Consider the following 20,899-nt stretch of genomic DNA (forward strand, 5'->3'; position numbering starts at 1 on the left):
TTATTTGGGGGTTTTATTCTACATTATCCTGGGGTTTTTTTCGAAAGTATCCAAAATGGGGCAACAGAGGATCATGTATTCAGAGGTTCCCATCTTAAGCATAATCCCTATTATAAGGTTAAAACATTAAATATATAGCACTGAGCCTGTTTTGATGCTTGTAATAGCTTTCTTTTATTTTTTACTTGTTTAGAGAAAAAACTAAAATCAGTGCAGGCAGTATGGAGATATAATGAAGTATTTGATATACTGTTGCTCCATTCAATGTTTAATGTGTGCTTGGCCAGCCATGAGAAAAGATGGTTATCTTGCAATGATTTTGGTGAGGTTTTAAAACAGAGTCATATTGTTGGAGTATTGAAGATCTTCCTTAACCAGACATATTTCCACTGTAGGCAGACACTGTTTAAAGGGAAAATTAATTTTTTTCCCCACCAATTTCAAAGATAATTATCCTGCACACATTAAAGAAAGATGAAGTGTTTTAAGGAACTGTAATTCTAATTGGTAAATGTCACCAGCTGTTGCAGTTACTCTTACTAGTGTATATTCTTTTAATGATTACACTCCTGTGCCACAAGCTACATGAAAATATATTCACTAGGTGTGAAATTCCCATATGTCACAGCTTCAAGACTAGGTAAACATCTCAAAGATAAGGGGAGAGTTAGCACTGATGGGAAACATTATTTTCGTAGCTTTGGAGGTCTGCAAGATGAACATTTTTTTTATTGAACTTAGTAAAAGAAAAAATCGCATGAATTGGAGAACCATTAGGTTTTAGTGTTCAGTGGAAGATTCATTTATACATTTGAATATGTATCTCCAAGAACTATAATCAGCCTTTCATTTATTAGATTATCTTCTTCGCCCACCCCTGGAGATTTCAGAATATTATTCCTTTATCCCTCCAAGTTAAAACTAGTCAAATTCCTATAAACTGCCTATCAGGTTTTAAAAAGTATGTAAGGTTTCAATGCTGGTTAAATTTTTTTTGTACCATCACCAGTGAATGTACTAAGGTAAGCTATGGAGCTTTCTGTTTTAAGTCTCCTTCGCTTTGTGATTTAGTTTAACATAAAAACATTTCTCTCACATTTTAATAAAGGCATATTTTTATGAAGGAAATATAATGATTTCTGTAAACCAAGTTTTCCCACAGAAAACTGTCTTATTATTGTAATCTTACATTTTTATTTCTACACTTAGAACCAAGGTGTGTAACTGAGATATAAATGTAAATGGCCCTGCTTTCCTCTTAAAAGTTTCATGTATGCATGTATGTATGTGATAAGTTCTTAAGACGACCTTTCGTTGCCTCTGGAGTGTGCAGGAGGCATTTCAGTTTTTCAGTGAGTTTTGAAGATGCTAGAAGCATTAAAACAGGCCACCATTCCACATTTTAAGAAACAAAACTGCAGTTGATGTACATGTATAAATGAAAATAAAATCTTATTTTAGATTGTATTCCTATTCATTGTCTGTGGTTCATTCAGGGAAAAAGAGATGAAGCTCATGATCCAGGAGTTTTCCCTTACTGCAGTTTTGAGGGGAGAATGCTCTCATCCTATTACTGTAATGGCTGTTTCTGAACAGGTATTAGTTCAGGCATATTGTACCTTTCCTTCCGTCTTGTGCTCAGTCCTTTACATATACATTATAATATATTACACAAAAGATAATAAGGAATAAGAAAAAATTGGAGTTATGAACTTGCAGGCTAGGAGGGAAGCCTTTATACAATATTATGTGCAAATATTTTAACTATATGAGCATATTTATGCATACAGGCCTTTAAAATATACTATTTTACAGCTTTGTATGTGTGCTGTTTTCAGACAATAACAGCTTCTGAGAAACAGAGATGTCTTATGCCTGGGAATTCAGGGACTGGCGGTAGCTGCTTTCATCCTCCTTCCATAGAGCTGTTTGTTACTTATTTTGTACAGGGTCAATCTTAGCCAAACCCAAATCCTTTCTAAATAGCTTTGTGGTAAGGCTTACTGTAAAGTAGCATAAAACTTGACCTTCTCTTGCATGCCGTGAACTTTAAAAACTATTATTTGGGAGTAAGTGATACTTTTACAAACTTGTTCACACAGAAGGCATTTACAGAAGACTTGACAAAGTTTTTGTTCATTCATAGTTCCTGTTAGAGAGAAGTGAGCTACTGACCAGCTCTGTATACCTTCCCAGGAAACAGGATGCTGCAGGCTGTTAGGGGCTTTGATGTGGAACATTGTGTGGCTGCAGAGGTCCAGAGCCTCATCTGATGAGGAGAGAGCATTTGAGCCACCACTCTGGCTGGCCTGACATAGTATCACATACACGACATATCCTAGCCTGTCCCATGTTTGGGAGCAAGCTGTGAAAATTATGCCTCCTCTGCTATGCAGACAGACCAGAGATCAGTGCAAGAAGGGAAACATTTCAGCTCTTGCTCCTTCCCTAGGAGCAATTGGTCTGATTGAGCCAGTGCAACAGTTTCAGAAAAATAGGGGTACAGGTCTCTCATAACAGCCTTTTTATACCATTGGTCTCAGGGAAATACTTGAACTTCGTTTGAAGCAGAATTAGTAGAAGCTAGCCTCAAACACAAAACTCAGTACATTGGAAGCAAATCACAACAAATCTGAGGCAATGAAAAAGGAACTGAATGCTTTTTTAAGCATTTTCTGTACGTGATAGCAGGATCTGGACCTTGAGGCCGGAGTAGCTATGAGAATCTCACTAACAAAAATGGGGAAAATGTCTGTTCGCCTAGATGTTACCAGAGCCAAGACTTCATGCCATTACATATGGCAATGTGGATTTGTGACTCAAATCACCCATAAATTATAACAATGAGACCTTCACTGTTAGTGAACCCTCCTGAATTTTGTAACTAACCCAGATTCAGACTTCGTAAATAGAGTTTATGCATATGTGAACATTCTAACATAATCTCAGTTTTCATTATGTTTACATATTTCTTATTATTCTCAGTTGTTGAGTGGTCTATTTCTTTCCCTTCCCACTACTTTCTCCCCTTACTTTTTGTCTCCACAGAAACCAGGGATGGATCTAGCAGACACCTACATTATGTTTGTTCGACAAAACCAGGATGTACTTCGAGAAAAGGTCAATGAGGAAATGTACATAGAGAAGCTATTTGATGTAAGTAACTACCCTTGCAAAGCTTGCTGGTATCACTACTACATAAGAAGGGATAAGCTGCATTTTGATGACATTCAACAAACCCTTCAGATGTTCTTCCATGTTGATTTTTTTTTCTTTTGCTTTTCATTTATCATCTTCAGCTGTCAAGGGTGGCCTTTCTTTAAACATTTTCTACATAAAACTTCTAAGTGCTAGAAGGCATAAATAAAGTTGGTAGAAGATTATTATTTGAAATAGTCATTTTTCCACTGTGAGTAGTCCAATTTTATTCATCTTTTGATTTTACATTTGTGGACTCCATTGCAGACCTAATTTCCCCATAAAAAGAACTTGTACTGCCTGCTTATATACAGGAAGAGGTCAGTTATGCCAGGTACACCTATGAGTTTGACTGGTATTTTCATGGAATGACTTTTAGAATTTTGTTTTATGGGTTTTTAGTTTAAGACTTAGAATTTCTTAAAGTTTTATCTAAATTATCAAGCTTGTTTCCAAAATTCTAATCTCACTTTTTGCGTCCTCAACCTCGAGGCTCACACATTGCTAGCCAGCCTGGATCTTCGCAATAATTTCCCTCAGCTTCAATACTGGCTTCTGCAGCCACTCATTCCTTTGCCTTGCTTCCTTCTCTTTTTGATAGAAATGATCACCTACTCCACCAAAATTTTCTTCAGACAAGGTTCTCCTGTAATGCCACTAGAAACACTCTTGGGCATATTTCTGCTCATTCAAGTTCTGACCACTAATTTGTGTCTAGTATGTCCCTTTCTGATTTATGTTAAGGAAAAGCTCTATGCAGCTGAAATTGTACTTTCTGTATAAATTCAAATCACTACATGTGTAAAATATGTCTAAAAGAAAAGTTATTTTATTATAAGCTTGGATCAGTTTACGTGGTACTGATCTCAGTCACTTATAATTATGTAGAAATTTGAACAGGGAAAGAAGTCATCTCTGGCACTGTGCAATGCAATTTCTTGAAAAACAAATTCTGGAACGTAATGCAGACTTTGAAATGTATTTATTTGTGTGTCATCTCCTAAGTATTTTAGAAAGCTTTGCTGGCAGTTTCATTTAATTATGCAAGTTACAGCAAATGTTTTCATAACAGCAATTCACAGCCTTTACTGTGACACTACAGTTGTGGCAGTCACAGAAGGTCCCATAACATAGACTCTCAGCCATCGTATGTCATGTCAGTGTTTGTTGTTTGTTAGGCTGGGTGGTCAAAAAAAGACTTATCTCTCAGATTTTATACTTCCAGACACTCCCAAGCAGCTTTACAAAAAAAAGTATCATCTGTTTTAATAAGCTAAGTGCTAATATGTGTGAAAAGAATGATTTTATAAAAGCTTTGATGCCCTGCAGGGGTAGAAAAATTATCATCCATCCAGCTGGCACCTTTGCAAAGTACTAAAACCATATTAGCAACTTCTGCTTCAGTTTGCTTTTGCACTGAATCTGCAAGCATATGTTTCATTTTCAAGTTCCTGTTTTTTGTTTTTCTTTGGGGTTATTTTTGCTTATGTTGTAATTTTCTGAATGTTAATAAAATTATGTGCCTAAGGCCAAGTCTAACTCTCACTGGAGAGACCACATTGACTTTGTTGTTGATGTAGTGGGATTGGACCAAGCCTTAAGCTATGTCCATAGGAGTAAACTAGCCAGGGCCTGGGCACAGCCTGAGAACTAGCAAGTGATCATTTATACCATTACGTCATCAGCATGGTTCCTGGTGTGATTTTGGGTTAGGCCAGCTAGCACTAAACCAAGGATAGGGCCTCAATACAATTGGGTTACCATGGATCAAGGACCTCTTCCAAATTTCATTTCAGCAATCAAGCTATTCAGCACAAGAAGATATTTCTGTATAGATGCAAGTCATGACATAGTGCTTGCCTTTGAAACACAAAACCATTCCTGTCGCCTTTTACTCAGTAATACTCATTGTGTGCCGTCAAGGCCAATGCTTGTAGCTGTAAGAAGAGAAAAAAGATGTACATGATAAGTATTTCATGTATCAGGTATATATTTGTATCTTTATTTTTCTTTATATATGGTGCTATCACATTTCTACATCACATCACACTAGGAGGTATAAGCAATTGGACAGATTCAGATGAATGCAAATATGTAAGCTCACAGTGTCCAGGAATTTAAAGTGAAAGATAACTCAATTTTCCTGAGATTAATTCAGTTTTAAAACAGTATGATTGAGCAAGATTTTGCCCATGATTTTTGGAAGGGTTTTTTAAGTGAGTGATAAAACAAAACCTAGGTACTGTTTATAAATTCAATTATATCAAGTTATATTTCAATATAATAAAATGCATTCACATTTTTATGTAAATATCCTTCAAGTCACTCGGCTACAGTTGCAGATCACAGTTGATTTCCCCTTAGAAACATGTTGTATTTGTATCAGATAAGAAATCAGCAGCCAAGCTGAATAGGAAAAGTGCATGTCTGTGCTTCAGACAGGGAAACACCTTATCCAGAATTAGAAAAAAAAAACCCAGACCATTCTATGTGCTAAAGATGTTAGTTATAAATATAGACAATACCAAGCCCCAGATGCTATTTCAGATCCCAAAAAAGTATAACTACAAACTATTTATGCACAGATTTCACTTACTTGATTCAGGGCTGCTATATACTAACAGCTATTACAGTGACCAAGAGAATGGAATGTCTATCATATGAAGTAATATACATAACAAAGAAGATAATTTAAATTTGGAATAGTATTGAAACAATTACAAATGTCTTCCAGTGGGTCACAGTATGTTAAGGCCAGAATCTGGAAAAATTTCTACCTACCTGAGAAGTCTGAAGCTAGAGAGAAGACAAAAAATTGTGCATTGTTTTATGGTGGTGCTTGATAAGCCTGGAAACGCACTGCCATGCTATACAAAATGTGAAAATCAGGAGAATGGAATTTAAGCTTGTGATAATGAATCCTTGCATATGAGAGAGGCTCAAGTCTGCAGGACTTTGAAAGAAGACTGGGCTGATTGTATTTTCTGTGCCGCCTTTAAACTATTTAAATCCTATGCTCCAGTACATCTGCAGATTATGCATCAAAACCCAGGTAATTATTTTTTTCCTTTCTTTCCTCTGAAAAACTTGGCTTCTGCATCCATTTCGTTCTTATGTCCTCCAGACAAGGTATAGACAGCATGCAGAACAGTATGGTTTGGTGCTCATGGTAGCACTGGTCTCTCCCAGGTCAGTGTGCCATCTTGTTTTCAAAATCAGTCACCAGATTTGGAGTCATGAAGAGTTTTTTGTTGGTCAGTTTGTCAGAACACTTAGGACTTTTTGTCTTCCGTTGCTGTCTGGGATATGGTCTTCCACAGATCTTAAAGAGCACTAGGAAGGTTTTTTGTAATGCATCAGACATGTGAATGATCTGCAATAATTCTTGAAGGCTTAATTTAATGAATGATTCATGTGATTCCTTCCATTCCCATATGTCACTGAGGTAAACTAAGACAGTGAAGTTACACCAGGTCAAGTTTCTCTCATAAGCTCAAATAAAGCAAACTTTTCCACCATTAATGCTTCAGAGATTCAGGTTGATTCGGTGTATAACAACTAAATCATAAAGACAGGCACTACAGTGTTTGCTGATTAAAAGTATCACCCATGGAAACTTTTTAAAGTTTAATCATTTAAACCAAGAACTCAATTTTTTTAAATAATGCTTAGTAAAATGTTTTAGAAACAAAGTTATACTTTGAGCCACTGTTTGAAAAATGCTTTCAGAAAAGGCTGTAAAAATAGCAGTTGGTGAATGGGAAAAATGAAGTATTGAGAGTAGCGTTACACAAATACAGAACAGATCTACATCATTACTAATTATTGTTAAGGTTCCTCTTATTTGTAAAGGTAATCTGCTCAATGGACTATGTAAAAACATTTGTGCAGCCTGTCAAAGAACAGTACTGTGTATCTGATCACAGAATTAACAAATGTAAAAATCATCCAACTATGAAATTTCCATAGGGTCTGGTTCTGCACTATCAAAATCAATGGGAGTTTTACCATTAATCTTAATAAATGCAGTGCTGTGTCCATGACATGCCAACTTATCATTACTGATTAGTCTTAGATGCGTGTTTTTACCTGAATTTTTAAGATGCAACTGATAAGCTTTGAACTCCTGAGCATTTTAAATTACATTAGACTTATAGATTAAAAACAGTTTCCTTTAAAACAAAACTGGATTTTGTTAACAAACCAGCTTAAAAAAGATAATTAATTTTGCATAAAGCACTGTTTAAAACATCAAAGCAATACTTACTTTCTGTAGTAATGTATATTTCCTAAGTGCCACTTTGTGTAGATTCTCACTTTCTTGTACCTGTTAATTGCACTTGAAGTGTGGATATTGTCTGAACAGAGAAAAAAATGGTTTCAAACATTTTTCCTTCAAAACTCTTCTTGGTTTATTTGCCATTAAGTACATTATCTTATAGTTTGTATTTGTGTTGGGTCTCTTGTGAAAAACTTATAAACAGTTGTATGATTCCAGTTTTATTAAGACTATATATGCAATGAAATTTTTATGCAATATTTGATTGCTACTTTGAGAAATGAAGAATGGTTTGAGAGAACAGTTTTAAAACATCAGTGTTTAGCCACTGATACAACTTAAAGGTTTTCCAAGTTTTTTAGGCTTTAATTTCTGGGAAACCTCTACACAAGTGTACCATAAACATGTGATATTGTCAGAGTGCGCATCCTGGAAAGGTTGGCATTGGCAGACAGGTCTCTTTGTTATTTTGTATAAGATGGCACCTGTTAGCAGATGTTGACTTTGGCCCTGATCACCCATCTTTTCTGGGTGTTAAACCAGTGTGGTGTGACTGAGTAGTCCTGTTGACTTCACAGGGACTGCTCATATCTGACAACATCTTCGGGGTTCTGGCCTCATGCAGGGTAACAATTTCAACAAGCAGTGTAAGAAATGTTAACGGCAGGGAACTCGTACAACTTTCTCTGAAGTGCAGAAAGACAGAACATCTTTGCTTAAACACTCCAGATGTAGCTACTTTTGTATTTCAAAAGTTCAGATATAATGTGATGCTTTTTTTCTGCTGAAAAATGCTTGGGTTTTGTCTGGAATGTTAATTAAATGCTAGTAGTGTTCCCATATCACAACCATTATTTTCCATTATGTGGCAAGGATGGACAATTTAAGTTCAATGATGTACTTGAGGTTATTTGAGGTAGTAATTGTTCTCCAAAGATTACTATCAGCTACTTCATTCTGTGCTTAAATGGAGATAGAAAGTATCCATCTGATTCATTTCTGTTTGCCATCATATCTGCAAGTACATTTTTAGCAAATGCTTTATTCAGTTGCATCATTTCTATGACTTTTCTGACCTTTTACAAAATACATGTTAAAAATGTGCAAATGCTTCTGCTTGGCAAGTGAGTTAATGTTCAGCTGGTGTTACACAGCTAAAAAGAACACTTACTTAGATGAGTTTTCTGTAGTACCAACTCCTTGTGCTGTCCATGTCTACCTCAAAGGCACCATTACTGTAGTATTTAGTATTCAACAATGTTTTTCTAGAAAACTTCAATTTTGATTTTTTTTCCCTTATTCTCAAATTGCTTCCTGTCACATTATTTTTAATAAGTAATCTTCACTTTCATTGTTACGTAATTATTTGCAAGTGTGTGATTTGACAAAAGGTCTACTTGGTTAAAGGCCACATTTGAATCAAAAGCTGTGTTTGTATTAACCTCTGAGAAACATGAGAGGACCGTGCCTAATTACTTAAAAAGAGACTCAACAAAAATGGATTGTAGCTTGTTGATCTTCTTATTTCTTTGATAACTCAGAATAATCTTCAAGAAATATGTGGCCTTCTTTCTCAGATTCTTGAAATTTGATCACAGCGCAAAATTGTCCTTTGGCGCAAACCCAGAAATACACACATCTTTTTATGATGCACCTGGACATATGTGGCAGGTCTGGTAGAATCAGCTAATTAACAACACAGGCTTAAACAGGCACCTCATCTGGCAGTGTAGTTAGTTGCCTGATGGTGCTCAGCAGGATTTGGTAGTGCTTTTTATTTTTCTATCCTAATGGTCTGCTGCCCACCTAATTTTGCCTTATTGTCAGCCACTACTTACCACAGCTTGAGGCCCTCCCAGGAGGCTAAATTATTATCAAAGGATTAGGGAGATGTAGCCTTGCAGCTCTGACATTTCTGATTACTTGTCTATGCCAGAACACTAATTAGCTGTGACTAATTAAGAAAAATGTTCCTGCCATAGAAAACCATTTAAAAGAACTGAGAAGTAGAAAAGCAATTGAAAAGCTGAGCAGTGCTCAGATTTGCCGATGCTCTTTAGATTTTCACCAAAGTCTTCACTCACCTTTAATTATGCCTAATATTTTATAGGGAAAATAGAAAGCTCTTGATATGAGAACCACTCTGCAGTTTTCTCTTGATCTAAAGACATTCTTGTAATTTTAAAACAGTTTGTCATGTCTTTTTGGGTAAAAGAAAGAACTTTAGAGAAAACTGTAGGCAGTATTACCAAATGTAGACTGAAAAAAAGTACACATTTGGTAATATAATAATTAAAAAATATAACATGCCCAAATATACAAATCTTCTGCAAGATGGAAGGAACATCTTGCAGATTTATTGTTCAAAGTCTTTTCAAAGTTCACTGGATTATTCTTGATGTTTTCAAGTAGACTCATCTCATTTTTGGAAATGTAAATCTCTATAAAAAAATAACAGTTCATTTGAAAACTGTAAAATGTAACCTCCATCTGATTTCATACAGTACATAAGTTTGCTTTGATTTTTTTTTTTCTGCCCTGGAATATGCTGAGAAAAGGAGTGCACACTCTTGGAGGGTGCTGATTATGCTGCTGTGAATCCAGCAAAGCTCAGTACTGTTGAAATCAATAGGACCACAACACACTTAAAGCAAAGCATGTGCTTCAGAGTTAGCTGCTTCAGAATCAGAATATTCAGCACTTTGTAAGCTGTTTTACACTGTAGCTGTGAGTGTTTTCTCTAGAGGAAACCATAAAACAATGGCTAGTTTCTTCTATGTTTTTGATATGATACATTTCCCCATTCTTCATTTTTTATGCCATTTTTGATTTGTGAATTTCCATCTTATTAGCTACCAAACAGCCCAAAAAGATATAAAAAGGGTTTTCTCAGGACATTATGTATCCCATCGTCCAGTCTTCATTTAGTATTCATGGAATGGATGTCTGACACCTTTTTGACACTAATTCAGTCATATTATTTAAACCTGCCCAGTGGGAGAGTAAGAAACTACTAAAGACATATTCTGATATCTTACTAAAAGAACTTTTTGAGTCTAAAAGAGAAATAGAGAATTATTTTTCAGGGCACTAAATCTCATGTCCTGATACTCAGAATCTGCTTATGCTCTCCTATTCCCTAATTTCCTTGACTTCTGTGAGAAGCTCACTTTTTTTTTCCGGGGGAGGGGAGAAGAGGAGGAATGTACAAATTGCTATAAAAAGGCAATTTAAAATGTGCATCATGAGTCAAAAGAGGAAAAAATGGGGAAAAAAAAAATAAATCCCAAACTCAAGATTTTAAAGCCCATCTGATTTTTTTTCTGAGGGAACTTCAATAGTCAGGTTGGAACTACCAGGGGGTTTTGCTTGTTTGTTTGGGGAGGGGCTGTAACACTGGGAGCTTCCAGTACAGTTTCCCCATGGATCTTTCTGGTCTATACTGTTCATTCATTTATTTAATTTAGTTAAATGCATCTATCCATCACTCAGAGTATCCATTCACTAAAAACAATAACAATTCTATCAAATAAAAGAGAACTCCTTCCAACATCCAGGCACAATTTAGTCCTTTAACCTTTTTATCCTGCTAGGCACAAAGTAGCAACATCTCATTCCAGGCGCTGTGGGTTTTTTGGTTTGGTTTTTTTTCTTATCTAGATGGCTTGAAATGTGTCTAGCAGCTTAATGGAATCAATTGAGCATGGGCAACTATAAAAATATAAAATAGCACTGAAACTTTATATGTCTGTCAGTAAGTGTTAACTGTGGCTGCAGCTTTCACATTCTACACAGTCAAGAGAAATCAATAAGGATTGTACCATTTATATTGTCTTACCTAATGTTTGTTCACCAAGAAATGCCAGGCACAAGCACCATCTAGGGAATATTGATTTCTTGATGTACTGTAATTCACACACGTATAAACAGCAAGAGAACCTTGTGGCTTCTCAAACCTTACTTGCGGGTTTGATATTTATACTTGTATTTCTTTGGGTCAAGCTTAGTTTAAAAAGGAAAATCAAGCAAAACTTACGTGCTCATAGATAGACACAAAACTGCATTGTTGATCATATTACAAGAAAAATAGTGCCAGGAAGCATAATAAACTAGTTTTAGTGTAATAAGTCTGAAGTAACAGAAAGAGGTCACCATGTTGTAAATCAAAACAGTAGCAGGTGAGGATGATGCAGAGTGCTCTGGCAAAGTTAGTGATTCATCAGTGGAAAGAGCTCCTTAACCTGTTTGATCCCAGGGAACTGAAGCTTTAGTGCTGATTTAAATGTGCAAAAGTGTTCACCTATATAGAGATGATTTCCTTTAAATAATTTCAAGTGTTTCATGGTATATTTTCTTAATTTACACTACATTGATAATCCTTTATATTATACTGTACTGAAAGTGTTTACAATGTGCAAGAAAAACAGTACAAATGATGCATAGAAAACTCGGCTCCAAAAAAAAGCAATGCAGCTGTAAAATATGCATAGCTGAAAGAGTGCTCATTGGCGATAGGGTCAGAGATGGAAAGAGCAAACCAGGCACCTGCCCAATCCAAGGACGCTTTCTCCAAAGAGATGAGAGGAGGAGAGAAGCAAAAGGGAGGCAGGAGGGTGGACCTCTGCTCCACATTAGCACTGCTCAGTGTGGTGCCCAGTCAATGCGGCGTAGGAGAGGAGTGGCTCCACCACTGTGCAACTCCCTATCAACCTCACAGCTGCATCCAGCCCTGTCATCCAGCCACTGCAATAACAGACAGAGTAAACAGATGATGAGTCGAGATTGCTGAGGTGGAAAGAAATGAGCCTGTAAAAATTCACCCAGAGAAACCCAGGATGTTTTAAATGCTCTAATTAAAATATGTACTTGACCTCATTCCACATGGAGCAGGGAGTCTAAATAGAAAACTCTCAGGCAAAATTACTAACGTGAGTGTAAAAGCTGCAACACAGACTTTGGCCCAACTTCAGTCCACCTCACTTTTGGTGGTCCTGGATGACTAGGCAAAGGCAGAGCTAGGTGTCTCAGCCACATACCTTACAGAGTGAACCCGAACCTTTAATCCTACTAACATTACACATGCACTTAGGAAGACTGTTCAGCATTTGTGGAGCTAAGCACAGGAGTTTTAAAACTAGAGCGTGTTAGCATGAAGCAAGTGTTACAGCAAGTAACAACTTGGTCATTTTGCATTATGTTCATTTGTTTATTTTGACAGTCCAAGCTGGCTTTCATTTTCAAGCTCACTCAAGGGATGTTCCCCATTCTGTGCCTTGGAGGATGTTTGCCAATATAACCAAATTGCAACACAACACCCAGTGTAGCAAGACTGACAGTGTTTGCTCCAGAGACTTTTAGCACCAGAATAACCTACTGAAATGCTGTTCACAGATGCACTGCGTATCCAGAGTGGAGTAGGAAAACTGTTAGTTTGTACTGTTTGTACTGTTAGTCTCTCACAGTCAAGGGCATTATGTTAGTACCCAGTGTTTAAAATCAGAACAGCAACGTTACATATGTGCAGATACCGAAGGAAGTTATGCATGTCTGATTTTGCAGAATTCCAGGTTCCCAGTGCATCTACCATATGTGAAGAAGCCAGAAAAATATGAAGGTCACAAACATTATAAAATAGCATAAATATTGTAAATTGCTGTTTAGCAAACAATATACAATACAGGGAGAGATGAATACTGTATATTTTGTGTTGAAAGTGTATATTTATGTTTAAATTGGCAGCAGTTCCATAGCAACTAGCTGGCTTCTGATTATAAGCCTAAAATATGAAAAAATTACTTTCCTCCTAAAAGGTAAGCTTTTCATATGTTACATGTAATTTGCTCTTTCAGATATCCTTCTTGCTTAGGAGTTCCAAAGATGCTTAATATGCTTTGAAATAAGCCTGTTTCTCTCTTTTCTTCTCATTGCTGATTTCTGAAAATCAGCCTGCCTAAGTTTGCTTCCTTGTATCACCAAAATATCCCATCCAACAACTATTCACTTGTTTGTCATCATCAGTCGTGCTAAACCAGGTCTATCTGTCACGGTTTGGGTTCCTCTTTCTCTTGAGCTCCTCTCCTGTTTGATTTGGGAATGACAATCCTTCATTCAAATAAGAAGGGAAGAGACTGACTAGAGACTAAAGTGTTTGTTTCAATTAGTCATTCTTCAGAAAAACAGGATGTTTTTTGAGCTCCCTGAGATGTTCATTGGAGTAATGGCATGAAAAACGGCTGAAGGAAACCAAAGAAAGAGTCCTGCTGGAAGGAAAAAACTTTCCTAGGCCAAGCAAGGCTGCAAGAGGCAAGTTAATACATCAGCTGCAATCACACACACACCCCAAAAAAATTAGGTAGGAAGAAAAAAAAATAATAAATAAGTAAATAAATGGCTCCTACCCAAACAGTTTATAATTTGAAATGACCAAGCTAAAGAAATCTTGGTCCTGATACCTTTATCAGAAGAAGTATGAGTGTTAAAGCAGGTGGTAGTATGTGAGGTTTTTCTCACTTCTCCTTTCCTGTTACATGTAATTACAAAATTACAAATTTAGGCTGTGAACATTTTTGCACATTTCCAAGCCAAAGTTCAAAATTTGGCTTAGCATTTCAGGCCTAGAGGAGGAAGCAAAACATGGAAGCTGAATAAAAGCCTGAAATGTTTCCAGGAAGATGCCTTGATAAGCGATCCTGAACATTGGGAGTGTAAGACACTGGTGGGGTGGAAGAGGTGTGTGTTAGGAGCTCTACACAGTAGAAGCACATGCAGAAACATGGGGCTTAGGAGTGTTACAGCAGATACAGCAACAGGGGGGCTTTTGGACATGTCTTTGAATGTGACTGGAGGAAGGAACTGCAGTGGAATGAGGAGTGGAAATAAATAGAGTTTTTTCATATGACACTTCATGTTGATTTAATCATTTGCAGTTTCCAGATCAAAAGCTTTTAAACATCTTTTTTTTGGTGTAGAGAAGAGGCTTCATTTGTTTGTACTGCCTGCTAAACACGGTTGCAATAAGGCTAACTCCTTGGATTTTCCACTCATGCTTAGTTTAATCTTCATTTCTTTCACTTTTTCTGAAATAAAAATTTCTAAGGGAAAAAAAAGAAAGTAAAAAGGAATAGAAAAGCAATAAATGTATTGACATCATGGTGACTCCTAAAACTACTAGTATTCTCCTTGAACTTTCTGAATATTTAAGAAAATGCAAAAGAAAGACTCCTCCCCCCTCCCCAGCCTTCTAGGTCTGATGTCTGAATATTAAAAGATGTATACTATTATTGAACGAAAGCTACATTACATTAAAATAACCCTTCAGTTTCGATATTTGTACTGATTGTATTTTATACATTTTAAATAACAATTAAAGTCATGTGTCCTGACACAGCAAATATGCAGGAAGTGAACGTGTAGGTGAAGTAGTGCTCAATCAGTGCCCATAAAAATGAAGATACAATTCTAACTCTCAGAACAGTCATAATGTCAGCTGTTTCCACTGTATTCATTTTGCTATGAAATTTATGCCACATATTTTTTTTCCTCCAGTCATAGCAGTGCTTTGAATCAATAGCAAAGAATTTTTTCATGTTTCAGGGAGAGAAATAATGCAAACTTCTCAGCTGTCCTAAACAGAAAGATTGCTATCTATCTTGCCAAAAACTGAACAGCCAGAAGCATTAAGGTAGCTGCAAGAGTAGCTACAAGTGTACTTGAAAATTTTATTGTATGTGGAGATGGCACAAGTTCTATTTCTACAGTCAGAGGCCAGCTAACTGACCATTTCTGCCAACTGTATCTTACTCGCTCTCCTATAGAAGCACATCTCAATACCATAAAATTCTCTTTTGATTCAGAAAAATAATGTTCACACATACAAAAAAAAAAAAATAATTGTCTTTGCATGGACTTTCCATGAGGGCAAAATTCTGTATTTTGGTGAGACACTTTTTTCAGGGATGGCACTGTGAACTTGGGTGCTCAGAGTCAAACCTAGCTCAACATTTTATGTTGTGGCACTGTGAGGCTATGTATAATGAGAAAACACATCCTTGTGGGGTTGGATAATATGTTGCAGAAGGGCAGTGGCTGTCACTGTGAAGCCACGTGGGACTGATTGATAGTGGGATGGAAAAGATGTTGCATGATTGCTTTTTCTTCTCTCAGGTTTCCCTTCCTTTCCCTTTCCTTCCTTTTGCTGGTCACTCACACAGTTATTCTCATTGGAAATGTGACTGGAGTTGTCTCACACACTGGTGCACGTCTATGACCAGTGCAATCTAGAAAAGAAAAGTCACTGAGGAGATAGTTTATTCCTCTCAGGGGAGTGAAAATACATGAGAGAGTGGTGGGAGGGCAATATGTCACTAGTCAACAAGTTCAGTTCTCCCTCCATTAGAATAAATTGATATTTTTAACCATAAATTCATAAATTGCCCATGTCAGGAATCATAACTGATGGGCCAAGAGCAGAATACAAATAAAATTTCCACATGTTGATACGTTAAATTTTCTGTTTATGTCTGCTTACAGTTGCCTTCAAAGATTTCTCAGGTTTAATCAAAACGCTACCTAAACCTGAGAGGAAAACATAAACTTCTTATGCAAATTTTTTGCTTTTAATTTGCAAATAAATATTTTTTATTTCTAAAAAAATTATGAAGATATCTTGAATGTTAATTGCTTCTGCTGACTTGATTTCTTGTGTTGGTGTTCCTATGTGTACATAACCTTCTGATGTGCCATGGTGGCCCACAGGTTGAGAAATCCTTCCCCAGGTTTGTTTGGGTTTTTTTAAAAGTGACCAAGGCTTTCCAGCCTTCAGAAGAGGTTATGAACTCATCACTGTTCAGGTAAAAATCCTCCTTTAATTGGGTGATGTCTATACCTGAACTTCAAAATACAGCTATAACTTGTAAACCTCAGAGTGATTTCAAAGATGCTACAAATAACACTTGTTTCCCTCATTATCAACCACATTCAACAAAGCAAGTCAGCAGGATTATTCACATTTTACAAAGAGGGAAATAAATTATAAAACTTAAATCAGGAAATTTTTTTCTAACTTTTGCATTTTTAAGGAATAACTTATTTATTCTTTCATCATTTAGCATGCTTTTTAAATGGTCTCAAACTTCCTTGGCACACTAATAGTGCCTGCTATCAAAATCTTGAAACAATAATAAAAACTAGGCATTTTAGCTCTTAATATTTAACATGCTTGTAGCATTTCTTATGCATTTTAGCTTATGCTGCCTTTGATGCACAATCTCCTCAGTGAGAAGAATACTTTTTGTTATTGTTCCTGGTAGGAAAAGTAGGGCTGGAGGAAGCAAAAACTTCCCATTGTTGTCTGAGCGACTCAATTCCTAATCAATAATGCAATAAAGGCTTCTGTAGGCAGATAAAACACGGTTCATAGAAAAGGTGCCATATCCAGCAGAAAAAGCATTTTGACAGTGCCCATTTATCAAGAGCAGGCAAGATATAGAAACTCGACGGGGTCTTGTGTTTCAGGCGTTAAAGATACCAGCCCTAGAAGGACTAAAGCATTGTGTATTAGTATGTATTGAGCCTCCTTCCAGGTGGCAAACAGCTGCACCTTTTTGTAAAACTTCTAAAATAAATCTGAAGTGCTTGCTTTCAGCCAAAGAGTGTTATATTTAATTGAACCGTTCTGCAAATGTTATAGCTCAGGCACCCAGAAAGATGGTGAATATTTAATATATTTGTTTTGTATTTCCACCAGTCAACAGAATAATGAAATTCCTTAACTACTTCTCTTTAACTTGCCTGAAGAAAGCACGGTATGTTGCTAAATCGCTTTTCACTGGCCCTGCCGAGAAACAACTTTAATCCTTGTTAGAAAATTGCAGAGTCTGGACCTGACAAAGAGCTCATGCCTGGCGCATTGTGAGCGCTGGGAGCGGGGCGAGGGGAGCCCTTTATAGCTGCGTGCCTCCAGCCCGCCTTAGCTGGACTATTTAGGCGAGGAGGTTTGTCAATTCCTCCCGACAATGGAGAGAGTTTTTCAGTGCCTGTAGCCGCGCTGAGCCCCGTTGGGGATCAATGCTGGCCATTCAAGCTGCACCTTCTTTCATTGCTTTGGTTTGTTAATTTAAGACTAAAGGTCCACTGAGGGGGTTTAGGGTGTTTAAGAAAGCTGATGAACTGTTTAAGAAAGCTGATGAACTGAGAGCGTTTATAGCCCTGGTGTGGCAACTATGGGCACTGAGGGAGCCGTGTCCTTGTTGACCCTCTTGTTATTAAAAATGCACAAGTGCTGCGCTTCTCAATATTTCAACACTCTTTCATTGTCAATACCACCTTCTGAGCCCTTCAGCTGGTTGCTTGCTCTAAAGATCTTCTTAGATTGGGTTTGAAAACTTCACCTTAAACACTAGATTAGACTGATGTTCTGTTTTCCGTGCTCCTGTTGATTTGTTGAACCTTCCCAGGGCTGGAAAGCAAGTAGCAGCTTGATGGGGAGATGGGCTGCTAATATGATTTACCAGTCTACAGTCATGCACAATAAGTGTGAATAAATACAGGGGTCTCACAGAGTCAACCCTAGCCTTTCCTTTTTTCTTATTTTTTACTTTAAAAGAGGTATCTCAGGAAAATGAAGTGAGTAATGCATGCCCTTACAGGAGTCAGATGAGCTATGAATAAGAAGGAGGAGGGAAAGGGAGGCAAACGTATTTTTGTTAAAGTGGTTGGCTGCTGTTATGTGCTGATGTGAAAAGGATATATAATAAACATTTACTCCTTTATTCTTGGATAGGCGATAGCAAAAAATACGGCACTAATACCATATAACTGACATCTGCAAGAGTCACGTTGTCCTTTCAGTGCTATTGTTACTAGCGGGAAAATTACTTTTTCTTAAAACTAGTTACAAGGATTTTTTTTATTATTACTATTACTTAAAATCTATGTAATCTCACAACCATTATCTAATTGATGAAGTTTTTGAGTTTGCTATAGATTCCCGTAAGTCAAAGTAGATGTAACCCTGCCTCTGTAATATGCTCATGGTTGTCAAAATGTGTGGCCTTGGATTCCACCTCTGAGAGGCATTTGCAGTGCTGTGCACTTCAGCAAGCTCCAAAACAAGCAATAGGGAAATACTTACTTTTCTTTTTATGAAGTCCAGCAGGTTTATGTTCGTGAAGCTTCAGCCTATACTTAAATGCTCAAAAAACTGGTGGGCAGAAGGCAGGAATCCTATCCACAAGTACCTCCTATAGGAGGACTCTAAAAATATACTGGATGTGATTTTTATTAAAATAATCTGACAATCCAAAATAAGAATACATCTTTTTTCTAAAACAGCAGTTGTATGCTTTCTGTATAAGGTATGTTGACAGAGAAGCAAGTGCCATAGTATAATTTCACAGTTACCAAATCAAACATTTCAACTGAAAGTTTAACGTATCAGAACTAGTCAGGAAAACATATTGTTTTCATTCACAGATTTGAGTAGGAAAAGTAATTCCCTCCAATTTCTTAGCTTTGTATCCAGTGAGTGTAAGCATATCACAGATATGTATGAAGAGTCTCAATTTTTACTGCACTAATTAAGTTATCTGACTAGGCTTTAAAATACATGTTTTGCCAGAAAATTGGGGCTGGGACAATTCTTAGTGATCTGGCACCATTCAGTGGTGTTACATGGGGAAACCTGTCACAGGATTCTCAATCCTGTCTGTAGTTTGTTTGTGTGAGCAAGTTTGAGCCCTTTCTGCTTGATACAAACCAAATACATTGTGGATGTGTTATTAGATTTTTTTTTTTTTTATATAGAAGGATATCAGTTTTGAGAAAACTCCACTACTAAAATCATTCTCTCTACCATGATTTTATTAAAAGTTTAACAACTGTAGAGTCTGAGTGATAATAGAATGATTGGGCTCATCTTATTGCAAATAACAATAGGTATTCTGGGTAGAATGCTTGGCGTATGTATTTTTATGTTTATGAGAACAGTGAAGTTCTCTGAGTGAATAAGCTCAACTGCATTTTATTTTCTAGACATCTGTATACCTACAACACCTGTCATATAGTTTACAGCTGCCACTTAGTAACAACTCTGTCACATTAAAATATTTTACAGGTACTTAGAAAGGAAATCAAAACCAGCATGCATGTTTGGGGTGAAATAATGTGAATAGTATGAGAATGTTATTCATTGATTAAAAAAACCCAGTATTTTATGGATACCAAATCAGTCCCACCTTTTGTTGCATAAATCAAACTACTTTTATTAAATGTACAGTTACCTGCATATTGCATGATGTGTTTGGTCACTTCTGTAAAACAGTATATTATTAGGGGAAATTAAGAAATGTGAAAGCAATTTATTTCCAATGATTCATAATTAAAATACATTTTAACACATTAAACAAAATAAATTAAAGCCATTATTATATGAAAATTCTTTTTCAAACTTACCTTAAAACTGGTAGTTACAATGAGATGATACTGTTTCCTGTAAGGAACGAATATATATTGCTTACATATTTTTACTGTCTGTCTTTCAAGTCTTTTCCAAAGAGCCTACATTTTGATGAAAGAATTTTATTTCTGTCTTTTGTTACATCCAGTAGCCAGTAACTTGTCTTCATTTTTTCAATATAATATTTTATTTGTTAATGTAGAGGTGGCTAATGAGATACGTTAGGTCCTTCTTTTGAATTATTTCATGATGTATACCATGCCCACATGCTGCATTTTAAAATATGCACACGGTTTCCTCTGTTTGCATATCTGTGTATTTTGTAAAGACACAGGAAATTACATTAGAAAAGAATTTAAGCCTCTCCCTGTGGGGAAAGAGACTAAAACAGAGCTGTGACACAAACTCTTTTAATCTCTCACTGCTAAAATTAATAAAAAAATCCCTTCCTTTTTACAGTTTGACTAAATGGCATCTGGTTGGTATTCTACAGGAGGGGAAGAAAAACTGCTACAACTATGTTTAGTAAAATCTCTTTTAATCCGGTTACTGTGAAAGAACTATTATAGTAGCTATTTGGATCTGAACATTCTTTTGCAGTAATGTAGACACCAGCAGCAGAGAGCTCATTCTTACCCTGTCCGTTTGTGACGCTTTGAATGAAAACATACCCATGCCTAAGACATAAAAAGGAAATAAGGTAGACTATAATTATAATTAGTAATTAACATAAAACCTTAATGTGGTTATCTTGGGAGGGGTGGAGTGGTGTTTTGATCATATGTAAATACAGCTTCCATGGATTTCTGACATTTCACTTAATAAAGAAGAAAGCAAGACAGATTCCGTATTCTCTGTTTGATGCTGTTTGCCTGTTTGGATTAGAAAATCTAAGTATTGTAAATTCTCTCCCAGGATACCCTACCTGTTTTTTCCCTTGCTGCTTTAGCTGTCAATTCTCTCATGGA

At 36.5% G+C, this 20,899-nt stretch overlaps 1 protein-coding gene across 7 annotated transcripts in view; it reads left to right on the top strand.

Moving 5' to 3' along the window:
- CADPS2 (calcium dependent secretion activator 2) overlaps positions 1 to 20,899 on the top strand; it is a gene marked incomplete at both ends in the record, with an annotated part of 338,118 nt that overhangs the window by 313,219 nt on the left and 4,000 nt on the right. For all 7 annotated transcript variants that reach the window (XM_080622719.1, XM_080622717.1, XM_080622722.1 and 4 more), the window contains one exon: positions 3,049 to 3,156. In XM_080622719.1, the coding sequence (XP_080478845.1) occupies positions 3,049 to 3,156 (108 nt within the window). The remainder of the gene's footprint in view (positions 1 to 3,048; positions 3,157 to 20,899) is intronic.

The sequence above is a fragment of the Psittacula echo genome (assembly GCF_963264785.1).
Source record: "Psittacula echo genome assembly, chromosome: 1".
Classification (NCBI taxonomy): domain Eukaryota; kingdom Metazoa; phylum Chordata; class Aves; order Psittaciformes; family Psittacidae; genus Psittacula; species Psittacula echo.